At 39.8% G+C, this 15,807-nt stretch overlaps 1 protein-coding gene across 1 annotated transcript in view; it reads right to left on the bottom strand.

The window, feature by feature from the left end:
- The window catches only part of Cpvl (carboxypeptidase vitellogenic like), a 123,939-nt gene extending 111,818 nt beyond the window's left edge, over nucleotides 1–12,121 (bottom strand). The window contains exons 1-2 of the mRNA XM_047562231.1: nucleotides 11,995–12,121; nucleotides 5,443–5,629 (exon numbers count right to left, since the gene is read on the bottom strand). Of these exons, the coding sequence (XP_047418187.1) occupies nucleotides 5,443–5,605 (163 nt within the window). The 5' untranslated portion in view covers nucleotides 5,606–5,629; nucleotides 11,995–12,121. The remainder of the gene's footprint in view (nucleotides 1–5,442; nucleotides 5,630–11,994) is intronic.
- Nucleotides 12,122–15,807: the final 3,686 nt, after the last annotated feature.

The following is a 15,807-nucleotide window of genomic DNA, read 5'->3' on the forward strand; positions in this document are numbered from 1 at the left end:
GTGGTCTGAATGTCCCCACCAAAACTCATGGGGAAATTTCACCCCCATGGTGAACTATCAACAGGGTGGAAATTTTATTCGACTATGTATTTGAAGGTAGGGACTTGGTAGGTGATTAAGGTTAAATGAGGCAGTAAAGGTGAGACCCCAATCCAATGGGACCTTGGCTTTAGAAGAACAGGATGAGAGACTTGAGCTAGGACTGTCTCGTCCCATGATCCCATGAAATATCCTGGAAAAATCTTCACTAACAAAAATGACCTCGTCAGAGACAGCGCCACGCCTTAAATTTCTCAGCCTTCAGAACCCTAGGCTGAATAAACCTTTATTCTTTGTTAGTTTCTTAATCTGTGGTATTCAGTTATAGCAATGAAAACAAAGACCAGAAAAAGAAAAAAAAAAAAAAAAAAAGTGGGGGTTGGAGAAGGACTTTAAGAGAAAGAAAAGAGAGATTTCTGGAAACTGGCATTTCCTGGCCCTCCCCCGACTCCTGTACTCTTCCCCCCAGCTGTCATTTCCTCTTCTCCACTGCTTCAACTCTCAATTAATCCACAGAAAGCTCACCCTCCAGGGTTGGGTAGCCTTTAAAATGCTTTTGAAATATTTTTAGCCAAACTATTAATCTCAAAATCAAACAGAGACACCTCTCCCCAACACCAAAAAGAGAGTGAGCAAGAGAACAAAGAAATAAAAATTGAGCATTTGGAAATGGGTGAGATCCGGACCGGAGAGAGGCAAACAGGCAAGAGGGGATTGGAGAAAGAAGACAGAGAAAAATGAGAAAGGTCAAAGTATAATGAGAAAAAGAGAAAATATATAATGGAAAGGAGTTGGAGGGAATGGAATATGGGTGAGAGATGATTGAATCAATCTGTCTTGAGGCCAGCACAGCACAGGGTCCGCTGGCCTGCTCTGGGAAGGTTCAGAGACTCACTCCTCCCTCCCCTGGGAACGCCAAACTTGCTCTCCTGCTACTTTGTCCTTAGGTTCATTTCATCCCTTCCCTCCTCCATCCTGAGCTGCCAGAAAGCAGGAAATTCATCCTACTTCTCTTCAGATCCCCTGGGACTTAGCATCCTGCTTCACACATTTAAGACATTAAATAAATAATTCCTCTTTTTTTTTTTTTTTTTTTTTTTTTTGCGGTGCTGGGGATCGAACCCAAGGCTCTGTGCTTGCAAGGCAAGCACTTTACCAACTGAGCTATCTCCCCAGCCCCTAAATAAATAATTCTTAATGAATGCACGTTAATGAGTGGATAATGACCAAAAAAAATGCAAGAACTATACTAGGCCATGTGACACCACACTAGGGTTTGTTAACTTCCACCCTGAAATCCCAGCAACTCTGGAGGCTGAGACGGGAGGATTGTGAGTTCAAAGCCAGCCTCAGCAACTTAGAGAGTCCCAAGCAATTCAGTGAGACCCTGTTGCTAAATAAAAATTTTCAAAAGGCTAGGGGTGTAGCTCAGTGGTTAAGTGTCCCTGGGTTCAATCTCTGGTTTGAAAAAAAGAAAAAAAAAATCCTAAGGAAGGCCCACCTCATTGGTATCCTAAGACACTTAGAAGACCTTTCCTCTAGTCCAAAAAGAAGTGTTTGGCCCCGCTTGACGTCTTAAATTCCTGTTCACCAAATCGCAGTAAAACAATTAAAAGTTCTTTCAACAAACAGGAATTTTTATATTTTAAAAGGGCCTGTTCATCCTTCCAGAGTCTATTCATGGAATATGGAAAACAAACCCCCAAGATAGAGGAGTTTTTATCTTTCTGGCACCGTGACTCACCATACAAATGTTTAAAAACAGTTTTTCAAAAAGGAAGAGGTTTTCTTTGAAGTGATTTCACTTCCTCTTTGGTATTTACCGCTGTCACTGTGTTTGTGATATTAACACTTAAGGAAGATCGGAGTGTGGCCAAGGAGAGCTGGATCCAGCTAATCGGGAAGCGTGTCTTGTTCACCCACACTCATCACCACATAGACGAGATGTGACCAGCCCATAAGTAATCAGAGGACCCAAGAGCAAAATAGCCTTTAGAGTTTGTGAGACACGCTGTTTATCAACAATGCTCCTGCATTCATCTTGTTTCAGAGAATAAGGATTTATTCTAGCTGCAGAGAAAGTAAACATGCAATTACAATTACATAAAACTAAGCCAGCTAATTGGGGATTTAAAAAATAAAAATTTCCCTCGTCTTCTTGTGAGCTACTGTTTATCTCAAAAAACGCTCCGTTATGATATCAAGACTCATGTTCCTAGGGTTCTGACAAACTCGATAAACAAAAGGGATTTAGGGGAGAGAGCTGGCCATCTGTCCAGAGCTTCCTGAACTTTCAGTAAAGCGGATGAATAAAATTACCCTTAATTATGTTGTCAGGGCCGCCTCTGAATACCCAGATGTACCAGCTTTTGGATCAGCCACTTAAAATTCCATTCAAAGATTTTGACTGCACAACATAACTTTAGAAAGTGACATTCCATACAGATTCCATATCTCAAATGTTGTCACTGGCAGAGTGAAGATCTGCCAGGGCTGGTCTAGGACAATCAAACTGACCACCTGGATTTTTTCTCCACTCCTGCTCCTGCCCATAAGTATGGAGGGCGCACAGGCCAGAAAAACAGGAACAGGAGGGATGTGGACAACCCGATACTGTTTTCACTTGGTTGTACTAGATATATGTCACAGATGGGCAGACCAAGGTCACTTTCACTGAATGCCTTTGTTTAAGCTGTTTCCCTCATTCAGAGAGCTTGGACCTTGCACTATTTACCCAAATTTTTGCACACAGTCTCAAGCCTGGAGCTGATCACGTAGCACAGGGGTTCATAGCAAGAGACTCTGGGGTTGACAGGCTCTAAGTCTAGCTCTGCCACTAACAAGTTCTATAGCTCTGGACAGGATATTTCATTTCTCTGAGTCTCATTTTTCTCACCTACAAAACAGAAACAATAATTATGCATTCTTTTTTTGGGGGGTAGTGGGGCTTGAACTCAGGGGTGCTCCACCACTGAGCCACATCCCCAGCCCTATTTTGTATTTTATTTAGAGATAGGGTTTCACTGAGTTGCTTAGTGCCTTGCTTTTGCTGAGGCTGGCTTTGAACTCGCGATCCTCCTGCCTCAGCCTCCTGAGCTGCTGAGATTGCAGGCATGCACCACTGTGCCCGGCTTGCATTCTTCATTAAGGCTGCTTCAAGGACTAACTGAGCTAATGGATGTGGAAAACAATGCCTGGCGTGTGACTGGGACTCAACTTGCAATTTGCAAATATGTATTGAGTGCCTATGACATACAAGTACTATGCTCAGTACTGGGGCTATAATGACTAAACCTTAATTATCTATTATTTTTACTATCATTTGACTACCATTATCATTTTCTCCCTGGATTATGTCAAGCAATAGCTTACTTCTCCAGTTTTCCAGCACAACGAATTCAGATGTGAGGCTTCAGTACATAGTGCTTTAATTGTTTCATTTGTGCACATTTGGTCACTCAGAAAACCTCAAGCTTTTAAACAAACGGAAATAAACTATACCAGGCAAAACACAGAACAGAAGTCAGAAGATTTGGGCCCTGTACGGTCTCTGCTACCCCATCTCAATCACCTATATTTCCCTTGGGCAAATCAAGTCAGATATTTGAGTCTCACCTTTCCATATGAGGATTGGTAGAAATCCTACCAAATTGGTTATCATAGTTATCCAACTCCTTTATATATATTTAGTTGTAAATGGACACAATACCTTTATTATATTTATTTATTTATTTATGTGGCTCCGAAGTTCAAACCCAGTGACTCATACATGTGTTAGGCAAGCGCTCTACCACTGAGCCACCACCCCAGCCCCCAACTCCTCTTCAGCTCTAACTTAAGTGGTTTGCTTTGATTTATCATTAAGGAACATAACCTAAGTCATCAGTGTCCAGTAATGAGGGAGCTGAACCGCAGGTGTGTGATCCAATTTGGGGTCTGGGTGAACGATACAGCGCACCCTCCTGCACTTCCTAAGGAATAGCCTTGGGCAACAATCTTCTCCCGACTTTTCTACATCAAGTGAAAACGAGTCCTTTTTAGAAATGCTGAATGCATTGTCTAAGTTTTTTCACCTTTCCTTCAGAAAGAGATGGTGAGAAATTGCACCAATGTGTTTTTCAGAAAAGGACACATAAGCAGAATGTAAACACTTAAAATACGAGAATGCCTCCATTTCAAAACAAAAATGATGACATCTTATTGGCTGAGAACATTGCAAATGAAAATATATATATATTGTTCCTTTTAAAACTTCCTTTAGAGAGTACTCAGATTTATTCTCAATCTTTAAAATAACAGTTTCCCTAAACTTTCCAGCACCATACTTTCCCATTCCATCTACCAACCCAAGCACAGACTCAGCCTCAGCCCCTGAGACTAAGGACAAACATCCTCCACCAGGGGCCTCCCCTACTTAACCACAGTCTCTAACAAGGGCTCTCTGGTCCCACTCGACTCCTGCTCTCCTCATTTGTACACATTATCCCTGCCCTCTTCATTATCCCTGCCTTGTTCCCACTGACCATTTCTCTGCTTCTTTTTGCAAAGATCTCAAAATAGCTGCCCATATGCTATTTCACAGTTCAGGAATCTACTGAGATTAAATCATATATCTGCACCCTGATTTACCTAAATACAAAGAAGAATTAAGAGCAGATGTGGGTCATAAATTTTAGTTTCTGATAACATCAAATGACATCTTTCTTTTTATTAACAATAAAAAAAGAAAAAGCCACAATCTATAAAATAAAGCCATTCACAAACATTAGCGTTTAGAGGGCAATTTATAAGATAAAGAGTTTTCTTGAGCTTTTCCTTATTGAATTCTCCTAACCTCCCTGCAAGTTGGGAAAGGTATTAAATCTCCATCTTCTTAATGAGGAAACTAAGGTCTAGGCTGGGTGGGACTCTTGCCAAGTGACCGGACACAGTGAAGAGGAGGGAATGGAGGTGACACCTAGGTTACCTGGTGTCTGTGTGAACTCTGGCAAGTCATTTGAGCTCCTTCTGCTTTGGTTTTCATGTGTACAAAGTGGGTACACCTCCTTGGGTTGCTGAGATGTGTGCATGAGTTCATGCAGAATGCTTGACTGACAGGTAGTAAGTTTTAACATTAACAGCAGCCTTGCCAAGGACCCAATGGGGGTCAGACACTCTCTAGTTTTAGGAATGCAAATGCTGCCACTCAACCACATAAATAATCCAGCTCTAACTCTCATTTTAGCTCTAAATTCAGATAATATACAGCATGAAATCACTAATATTTGACATAAAACCAAGATTCTGGAATGTGTTTTGCATTCTGTGGGATAATTGCTTAAAAAGAAAGAAAGAAAGAGAAATAAAAAACAACAAAAACAAACGACAAACAAAAAACTCCCAAACCGTTGAAAGTAAACTCACCTTCCATGATCTTTCCAGCTTCAATATAAGGGGTAAGAAATAATGGCTGTCCTGTATCTCCACTAGGAGGCTGGGAAACTCGGGCACGTTGGTACAAGGAGCGAAACAGCCCATCACAGGTGCTGAATGTCAGCAGAGCCAACAAAACAATCACCTTCCACATAGCACAGCCCGGTCCTTCTGGGGTCTAGGATGAATGAAAACAGTAACATTCCACAAATGAACCAAGAGAGTAAATATTTACTCAGCCTTTTAACATGCAAGAAAATTCATTTATTCACTTAAAAAAAATGCCATCCTATAAAAAGACCACAGGCTGAGCAACCTGGACATCACCATGTATATATAAGACAGGCCCAATTCCTGCTCACCTGCCCTGGCCATCTAGCGGGGAGTTCTCCAAGGGATTTACAATGTCCCTAGAGGGCAATTTGCATTTAAAAAAAATAAAATCAAGGGAAAATTGGCTAAAACATAAAGGCAAGGGCTTATGACTGTCACCAAATAAGGGGTAGAGAACATTATGCCACCAGAGGAAGGCAAAGGATTGACAGCACATTTTGGGCACAGGTGACACCTTATCAAAATTGACGTGAACAAAAGGTGAGTGGAATTCAGAGAGGTGGGAAAAAGAGCGAGCTTCACCAGCGCGTGGGACAGCTGAGCAAAGCCTAGACCTCAGCTGTCCAGGGTCGCTTTGCAGGGAAGCTAAACTAAGCAATGGATTTCTGGTTGTCTCCTTCATCTCAATAAATCCTTAAGTTCTATACCCAAGAACCAAAAAGAAACAAGAGAGGAGGGCCCTATATTACATTCTCGTCTCTTCCCCTATTGCTACTTGATATGCAAACTCAAGAAATTAGGGCCCCCCAGATGTATTAGTCACAAAGCTTTCTAAGAATCTTCAAATCTGATATTTGCTTAGAGTACTCATCTGGGCTAACCATCATAATGTATCTGCTTAAACTTATACATAAACATATAAATTGTATTTAAAGTGGGCTTTTCCATTTATTTTTAGCTGATTGAATCTCCTAATAACTCCACCAGGAAATCCAGAATTATATTTATTTATTTATTTGGTACTAGAGAGCTTGAACTCAGCAGCTCTTAACCACTAAGCAATATCTCAAGCCCCTCTTTCTTTCTTTCTTTCTATTTTTTTTTTTTTTTTTTTGAGATAATGTCTCACTGATTTGCTTAGGGCCTCCCTGAGTTGCTGAGGCTGGCCTTGAACTTGGGATCCTCCTGGCTCAGCCTCCCGAGCTGCTGGGATTACAGGTGTGTGCCACCACACCCAGCAGAAATCCAGAATTATTATTGCCAATTTTAGATATGGAAAACTTGACTCAACTGAGTATGTCACACGAGGACATGAGAGTATAGAAACCAGGACTTGACCTAAGTCAGGACCTGGACGAGGAAGAGGGAAGTGAGGTATAGAAGCAGGGTCAGAACCCATTTTTATCTAGAATTTTGACTTATGGATTTTGGGGGCATTATATGGATTGCTTTCAAATATTGCAGTAAAATATTATTTATCTTGATTACTACATTTTTCTGATACTCTTCATCTTTCCATAAGAAGCAGGTGCCCCTCTTGTCCTACCCTAATTCCAACCCTGCTGGGTGTATTATGATAGCTACACCAGCACCATCACATTACCCTGCTGCTATTTAAGTATGATCCAAATCCTCAGCTCTAAATTCTAAGTAAAGTACTTTAAATGAATAAATACTCCATTCACTCAACTTTCTGGATGGAAAATGAAATATAAAATTATGCAAATACAATGCCTGCTTTTGATTGTTCAGTGCTTTAAAATGCCAAGCCATTTAGAATGCCTCAAAAATAAAAAATGTGTAAAAAATCTATTAACCACATGCTTAACACAACCCAATTTGGCATAATATGAAAATACTGGTTGTTGCAAATTTAAAATGCTTTTCAGTCACATTTTCCCATCAAGACAAAAGTTTATAATCATAACTTGATTGAATATATGACCCTTGTCATGTCTCTCAGGGTTAACTTAATAGAATTCCCCACACTTAATGTAAATAAGCCCAATCCAATATGGTGTGGAGTGAAAAAATGTTTTTGCCTATTTTTAACTATAATAGGGAACAAAATGAATTTAGAAATTGAAATTAAGTTTGCAAGGAGCTCAAGGGTAATGGCCACTATGGTACTGTTAAGACATTTTTTTTAAATTATGTAAACTTGTTACGCTGATGTTTTAATAGCATAGCTACTAAATGCCTGAAATCAACAATCCTATTCAGATGGGCGGGGCGGGGGGGGGAGTATGGTGTTAAAAAATAATGGAAGAAGCTCTTCCAGTAAGAGGTATTTTTCCTGGGGGCAGAAATAAGAAACCGTTCCTGCTCTCTATTCTCAGTCTTGGAGCTGTAAACCTGCAGTCCCCTGTAATGGAAGTTATTAATAATTAAATAACGATAGTAGTCACAGAGCTTCCCCTGTAAGCAGAGGTTGACTCAAAGATGCTAAAATATGATAAAGGTAAAACCAGTCTTATTTTAATTGACATATATCAAAGACATAAAGTAAGAGTTAGGTCAATTTAGTAATCTCATTAACATTTAATCAAAGAGCTATTTGAGTTTAATTTCCCATGTAGGTGAATTAAAGCAACAACATATTTCATTTCATGGTTCTCGTGTAACAGACACAATCCCTCAACTGTGCTTACCTGTTATCTCTCCTAATGAAAATAAATGCTATTATGAATAGTAGAGAGGGTTTTTTAAAAAATACCCTTCTCTGATGTTTTTGCTTACCCTAATTAGCCTGAATCTTTTTCATTAAACATTTCTTGAGTGATTTCTAAACTAATTCTGTACACAGCAGGCCAGCTCCCACAAAAAGTGAAAGAAAAAAATGTATTAACCATACACATCAGGTTGGGGTGTGGCTCAGTGGCAGAGCCCTAGCATGCGTGAGGCCCTGGGTTCAATCCTCAGCACCACATGTAAATAAATAAAATTAAATTTAAAAAAATATCCATTGACAACAAAAAATATTTTTAAAAAACCATACACATCATCATATCTTCTTGAAATAATAGGAAAACACTGTGACTACTTCCAGTTCAAGTACATCATCTTGAAGGATTCAGGCAAAATGGTCCTCTTAACAAAAGTTCAGAAGTAGAATAACATCTAGGTGAATTCCAGCAATCCTTGTAGAATCAAATAAATCTGAAAGTATGTGACTTGCCAAAATTGTCTTACTAAATTTTAAATGTTAGTCGGAAACCCTGTGTCCGATATGCAATTTTAAAATATTTAACAAAACTATTAATCCAAGAGTTCTTTAGAAAAATGAAAACCATCAACAATTTGAATTTTTAGCAATAAGACATGAGACAAGCAAGTTACTGTACACCCAAAGGATGGAATTATATACAGCAATTAAAATTACTAAGAATGTTTTAGAAAATATGATAAAGTATTAGGTAAAGAAAAGTATAATGCTAGGTTGAATTTGTGGTATTTTCTCCTTATTTAATACTTTCAAGTATTAATACTTTCAAGTATTAAATAAGTTTTTTTATAATTATCTTATAACCAGAAAAAAAGTTGCTTTTCTGATTTTTTTGCTTTATCTTAAATTGAAGCAACTGATAGACATGGCAAAAATGTGCTTGTTCCTTATTCCTTTTTACTACCTGGTTATGACCTCTTGGGTTTCCTAGGAATAAGGTTCTGTTTGTTCTTCTAGAACAGGTCGCTCTTTCTCCAACATTCTGTTAAGATGTGTCCTGAGCGCCTAAACCCACAGAACCTCAAAGACTCAAGATCATGTTTCTTCTTTGTTTAAATTAGAAGTCTCCTCATAAAGGTGAGATGCTGCTACATCAATAATTAATAGTATATTTGTATTTAATTCTGCCTAGAGTTCATAACAAATATAAGTGGCACTAAACAAATATTTGTTGAATTGATGGGTCTAAGTAATGAACTACGCTATTTCAGACCTCCATGAGACACTAAGTGTTCATGTGGTCCTGCCCCTTCAAATGACAGACTATAAAAATGAAGCCAGAGGAGTAATTGACTTAATCAAGTTTACATCACTGGTGAGTGGTAGGGCCAACACTCAAAGCCAGGATTCATTTTGGGTTCCAAATCTAATCTGCTTCCCATTGTTCCACCTTTGGTTATTCAAATATTCTGAGTCTTATTGTCTTAATGGAGAATAGCAGCCTATAATAACACCTTTCACAGATTTTGACAATGAGATAAATAAACAAACAGAAACACAGATAGGTTTTTCTAGAGAAGTTCAATTTTTTTAGACTGTAATAATCCAGGTTCATGGTATTATAACTCATCAGTGCACCCTGGCAAGATAGCAACTTGTCTGAGTGACATTTGGTATGCTAGAGCCATCCCCAGAAGAGGGGACTGCCAAAGTTTCAGGAACTTTGCAAACCAGTTATTCAACACAACCACTGTTGAATATTAAAACATAAAGACTTACCCTGGAATGTGTTGTATTTTTAAACACAGGTTTTAAAAAAAAAAAAAAAGTACTTGAAAAACTCATCACTTCCTGGTAATCTCGGTACATTTCAGCATTACCTATGGTCTGGAGTCGTGGTGTTTGTATCTGATTGGCATACAGTTACCAACAGTTTGCTTATATTATTACAGTTTGCTTCTGCACATCCTTGTTCAACACTGCATGTAAGCAGCCATGTTGGTAGATTAACATCAGCCATGATGGCAGTATTTACATCACAGAAATCAGCAAACGCCATGTGTCAGGGCTTTCCCCCCCAAGAGATTCAGCTGTTAAACACCTGCCTGCACATATTGGTCTCATGTGCATTATTTGTAAAATGAGCTGCATTCTACTTCCCTTTAGCTCACACTCTGATCCCAACTGGGATGGTTAGAAGGGACACAGGGAAAACCCACCCAGTTAACCTCCATTCATGGAAGCAAAGGTAAAATACCAGCTATGAAGTCCTCAGCAAAGAAACCTGAGAAATGTATGTGTTCTTTTGGTGAAAAAAGAATAAGAAACTCTAGGACAAGGACAAAGAAACCAAGGGCAAACATTTTAACCAGCTTCTGTTCTCTCCCTTTCTCTTCTCCAATTTAGACTGCAGACTACTCCAATCAAGAGAGTAATGATGTTTCATGCAATAAACATTATAGCTGCAATTAAAATAGTTATTTGATTTCCCTTACATTTTTAACTGCTTTAGATCCCAACATGATAAAAATATTTTTAAAAATAAACCAACTAGTAATAGACACTTCCATTCCTTCTGTAATAAAAGGCACACAAAACGGTTCTTCTATTTAAAAAAAGATGCAGTTCCCCTCTCAAGATTATTCAAGTGCATCCAAATCATTTGAATTTGGCAATAAAGGGCTATTGTGTAACCCTGAATTAAATGCCAACCTAAATCCCAACTCTGGCTATTTTGTGAAAAGAATTTCTATGCAAACAAATGGTAAAAGAAGACTTTTATTTTGAGGGATCCACTATTCATCTTCCTGAAGATATCATTTTAATTTCTAAAATTGATATTTGAAGCACTCTTCCCAGAGAGGACATGACCATGACACACAAGGTGGAGGGCACTGACACTTACATGCCTATCTCTTCCTCACAGGCCACACCTCTGGCATGAGACCATGGCACCTAATCTCTTTAATGAATTAGCGTCACTATCTCTGTGGCAGTATCCTTGGGCTTGCAGGAACAGGAGACAAACCAGAGTGGTGTGGCAGGCAGAGAGTGAGAAGAACCAGGAAGACAAGAAAATAATGTGACCTGGCACTACTGTAAGGAGCTTGGCCTTGATATCTCACCCACCCAGAGGAAACAGGAGTGAGTGGGGGGAGGGATGGGAAGTGAAAGCAGAGATCTTTCAAAATGTTAGGGATGGTTTTGAGCATTAAAGATCATGCTCATGCCTAGCACAGTGGTGCATGCCTGTAATCCCAGCAGTGCATCTCAGGAGGCTGAGGCAGGAGGATCATGAGTTCAAAGTCAGCCTCAGCAAAAGTGAGGTGCTACGCAACTCAGTGAGACCCTGTTTCTAAATAAAATATACAGTAGGGCTGGGGATGAAACTCAGTGGTTAAGTGCCCCTGAGTTCAATCCCTGCTGCCCCCCCAAAAAATTATGTTCATAATCAAAGGCATAGTCACAATAATAACCCCAGTAATAACTATCAATTGCTGAACACTTTCCATGTACAAAGAACTATGCTAATTGCTTTCCCTGCTTAATTTCTAACCCTTACCAGATAGGTACTATAATCATTTCATTCTATAGCTTTTGGGAAACTGATCCTCAGAGAATGTACATTACTTGTCCAGGTTCACATAGGTAGTAAGTGGTAGAGCAAAGAATTAAGGCTCAGGGATCAGAAGGTGACAACTTAAAACATGGCACCTGGGCACACTGACTACTTTAAGCTGATGGAATTGGTGCAGGAAGGTCTCTCTGACCTTCTCCCACCTTTTACTCCTGACAGCTGATCATAAAAGAATTTTCTGACTCACCTTGACTGAAAGTACGTCACAAAGACCTTCATTCCAGACTGGTTCCAGAAGAATGCCACTTGGAGAAGCCCAAAGGGTCTGGACAGGACTTGCGGACTCCCCCCATGCCCCAGTTTATTGCCATCAGATCCTTCCTTTCTGTCCTCCAGTCTCACTTCTGCCCAACCATCCAGCTTTCCCTGGGTCTCTGACTCATCATTTTCTGAAGGCTTCTGTGTCACTTAAACCTTTGTTAAATAAACTTGCTATGCTCTTCTCTTACTAATCTATTATTGTTTGTGTTATAGGGGTCTCAACCTTGAACCTTGTGCTGGGCAAGGAAAAGATATGACTTCTCCTCCCTACAATTGTCAGTCCTAATCAGCCTCCAAAGACCAAACTATAGCCCTAGACCAGGATTTCTCAAAATGTTTTTCTGGGGCCAAGGTCCCTCCTCCCTCTTTAGGTAACTTGGAAAATACCACACATATGTTCCCACGGAATTAAACTAATATGTTTCTGTGAAGTTCTTCTTAAAGTTCAGTATTTCACAAACTAACAATATTTGACCAGAAAAGTCTTTTCTTGTGCAATCTTAACAACAATTCTGTCATATACTCTGTGACTTTTATTCCTTCAACAAACATGTTGGAGAGACATCTATACTCCAGATGCAACTCTGTGCACCCTCAGAAAAGCATCTGGACTAACAATGGTCAGGCGATACATTTTTGAGTAGACAGCCTGGTAATGGGAAAGAACCAGCCTTGAAGATTAAGCCAAGGCCCTCGGGTGCAAACAAGCTTACTCACTGGCTGGTGGGACCACAGAGAGTAGAAGAGGGAGTGCTCATGATAAGGTGGAAGAGATGGGCAGGACTCAAATTTGTAGTTTTCTCTGTCTGCATAAGGGTTAACAATGGGAGACCACCGAAAAGTTATAAGCAAGGAGTGATATTGTCTGATGCACTTTATGAAATGATCGCGCTGGTTGCTATCTGCAGGTAGACATTAGGAGAATAAGAATGGAAGTAGGGCACCAATGAGGAGTCCAATGAAATGGTTCAGGAAAGAAGAAAGAGGGTGGGGCTACTCCAGAGACTAATAATGGCACTGGTGAAATGGCCAGCTGCATTTTAAAGGAAGACTCAGCAGTATTTGTTAATAGGTAAGATATAATGACTGAAGGGAAAACCAGAGATGACAACTGTCTTTGTCAAACAAAATACCTGAGATTGGCTTATTTATAAAGAACAGAAATTAATTGGTGGCTTCGGAGGCTGAGAAGTCTCAGAGCATGGCACCAGCATCTGGTTGGCATCTAGGAAGGGCTCTCTTGCTGAATCATGACATGGCAGAGGACATGCCATGGTGACACAGAGCAGACAAGCTGGCTGGGGTCTCCCTTACTCTTCTTAGAAGGCCTCAATGACATCATGGAGGTCCCACAAATGTCTTCATCTAACACTAATTACCTTCCAAACACCCCACCTCCAAAAACCATTCACATGAATTTAGAGATTAAGTCTTTGAATTTTTTGAGAGACATTCAAGTCATAGCAAAAAAATCAAGCTTTTTTTTTTTTTTTTGGCTCAGAGTGACTGCATATACATCACTGTGGGTTAAACTGTGTTAAGGTAGGATGAGGTCATACTGGAGTGGGATGGAACTGCAATTCAACATAATTCATGTCTGTATAAAAACAAGGAGGAAATCCAAAGGTGGAGTGGCACAGACGAAGGCAGTCACATAACAAAAGAGGCAAAGACTGAAGAGGTACATCTATAAGCCAAGGAATGCCAAGGATCACTGCCAAACACCAAAAGGCAAAAGAGGCAAGAAAGAGTTTTCCCCTCGGGGTTTCAGAGTGGGTATGCTCTGCTGACACAGTGAGTATGGACTTTTCCAAACTCCAGAACTGTGCAGCAATAAATTTCTATTGATTCAAGTTGCCCAAATTGTGGTCTTTTGTTACAGCAGCTGTAGGAAACTAATACTTGTATGCTAAAACCACCAATGGGAAGTTGGGGAGACTGTGGATGAAGTTGAGATGGAGGAGGAAGGTACAAAACCCCAAGAGTTCTACTTTAAGTTTCCTATTAAGCATTTAAGTGAAATTTTTGCATGGTTAGCAAGAAAATGAAAAAAAGGAAGATAAATTGATTTCTTAAGTAAGATACACCTGACATTATTGTAAGCCAGAATGTTCCACAGAGTTCTTTCTGGAATACTAGTGCAACAAGATAAAGGAAAAATGTTTGGAAATTGCAGGTTAAGTAAAATTAAATGGGTTTCAGCAATACAGAGCATCTTAGAGTCTTTCACCATATACACAAATGAAGAAATGTTTGGTTACCAGTATCAGCTTCAACTGCATATGCAAAATATGAAGTCTCATGGGGAATGAGGAGGAATAGTTGGGCAAGGGAAAGGAACTCCAAAGTCAAACCAACCAAAATGCCTACACATGGTTAATAAAGGGCACACACTTATAGAATCCCCTCACTAAAGATTTTAAAATCTAACATGCAGCTATCCAAGATGGAGACAAGAGAAAAAGCCCAGAACTGGTTTGTCTTGTTTCTTGAGCCACTGAAACAATTTCTAATATTGCTCTGTTAGCAGTTGCTGAAAGCAAATTCTCTCTCTCTCTCTCTTTTATATATATATATATATATATATATATATATATATATATATATATATATTCACTGTTACTTGCTGCCTTCGGACATCTGTCCATAACATCATCTTGCTACCATCTAATGACTGATCATTAATATGATCTCCATATGTCCAAATTCAAAACACAAATTTTGGCCTATAATTGACTTTTCTGACATGGCCCCATTGCCCCCTTTATAACTCTATCATTGCCTTGTCTTCTGTAGTCTGTGTTTTCATGGGTCCTCTAGAATTTTCTCCTTCAGAGTCTCCTTTTCATATACCTTGCCCTTAATTATGGAGCCAGGTTTCCATCCCTGGTTCACAGCTTATCTCGCCCCCCACAGACTGTCCGGAGTGGTCATTTCCCCCAGCACTTTCTACTGATACCACTCAGAACAGCTCTTCTCAAAAGTTTCAGATTTGTCAATCCAATCAACAACTTGACACTTTCACCTGATATTCTGAGAGTTTATTAAACTCGACACATTGAAATGGAACCTAATCCTTCTGCTAAAACAGTGATCTAAACACATTTACTTCTGTTCCAACAGAAAACCTCCCTAAAATGAGAGTAAAGACATTTTTAAAAGGTATAAAGTCCATGGCCCAAGAAAACAGGAGACAAAAGTAAATGAGGCAGATCAAACTTGTGTTGTTGTTAGATGGGAAAGTGAACAAATGGTTTGCAGAGAATGCAAGCAGAACATAATGAAAAACAAGCCAACTCACATTACGGAATGGCAGAAAGGCTCAAAATGGAAAGTACTGGATACTGCAGAGGACAAAGTGAAGCCTGAGGCCGGAAGCAGAGGGAGCAGTGATGGACGTCCCTCAACCATGACAGGTCCTCAGGGCCCCCCTTCCTGCTAACAGAGCAGGGGAGAGACATTCCATAGAAAAGTTATTCTTCAGAAAATGGAACCAAAAACAGTCTGGACTTGGAACTGTGAGAAATAGTAAGGAGTCACCCTACTGAAAACTATGTCTACTCGCCAACGTACCCCACCCCTGGAACACTCAGAAACTTGGCAACCAGGACCACACACTCTCCATTCTCATCCTATGCAGGAATCCTCCCTACAAGAGCTGAATCCTCCTGGAGAAAGAACCTACAAACGCAGATGTGGGGTCCTCCGATGAAATGCCTTGGACCCCTCCAACAACTAA

Source organism: Sciurus carolinensis, chromosome 8, assembly GCF_902686445.1.
Source record: "Sciurus carolinensis chromosome 8, mSciCar1.2, whole genome shotgun sequence".
In the NCBI taxonomy this organism is placed as follows: domain Eukaryota; kingdom Metazoa; phylum Chordata; class Mammalia; order Rodentia; family Sciuridae; genus Sciurus; species Sciurus carolinensis.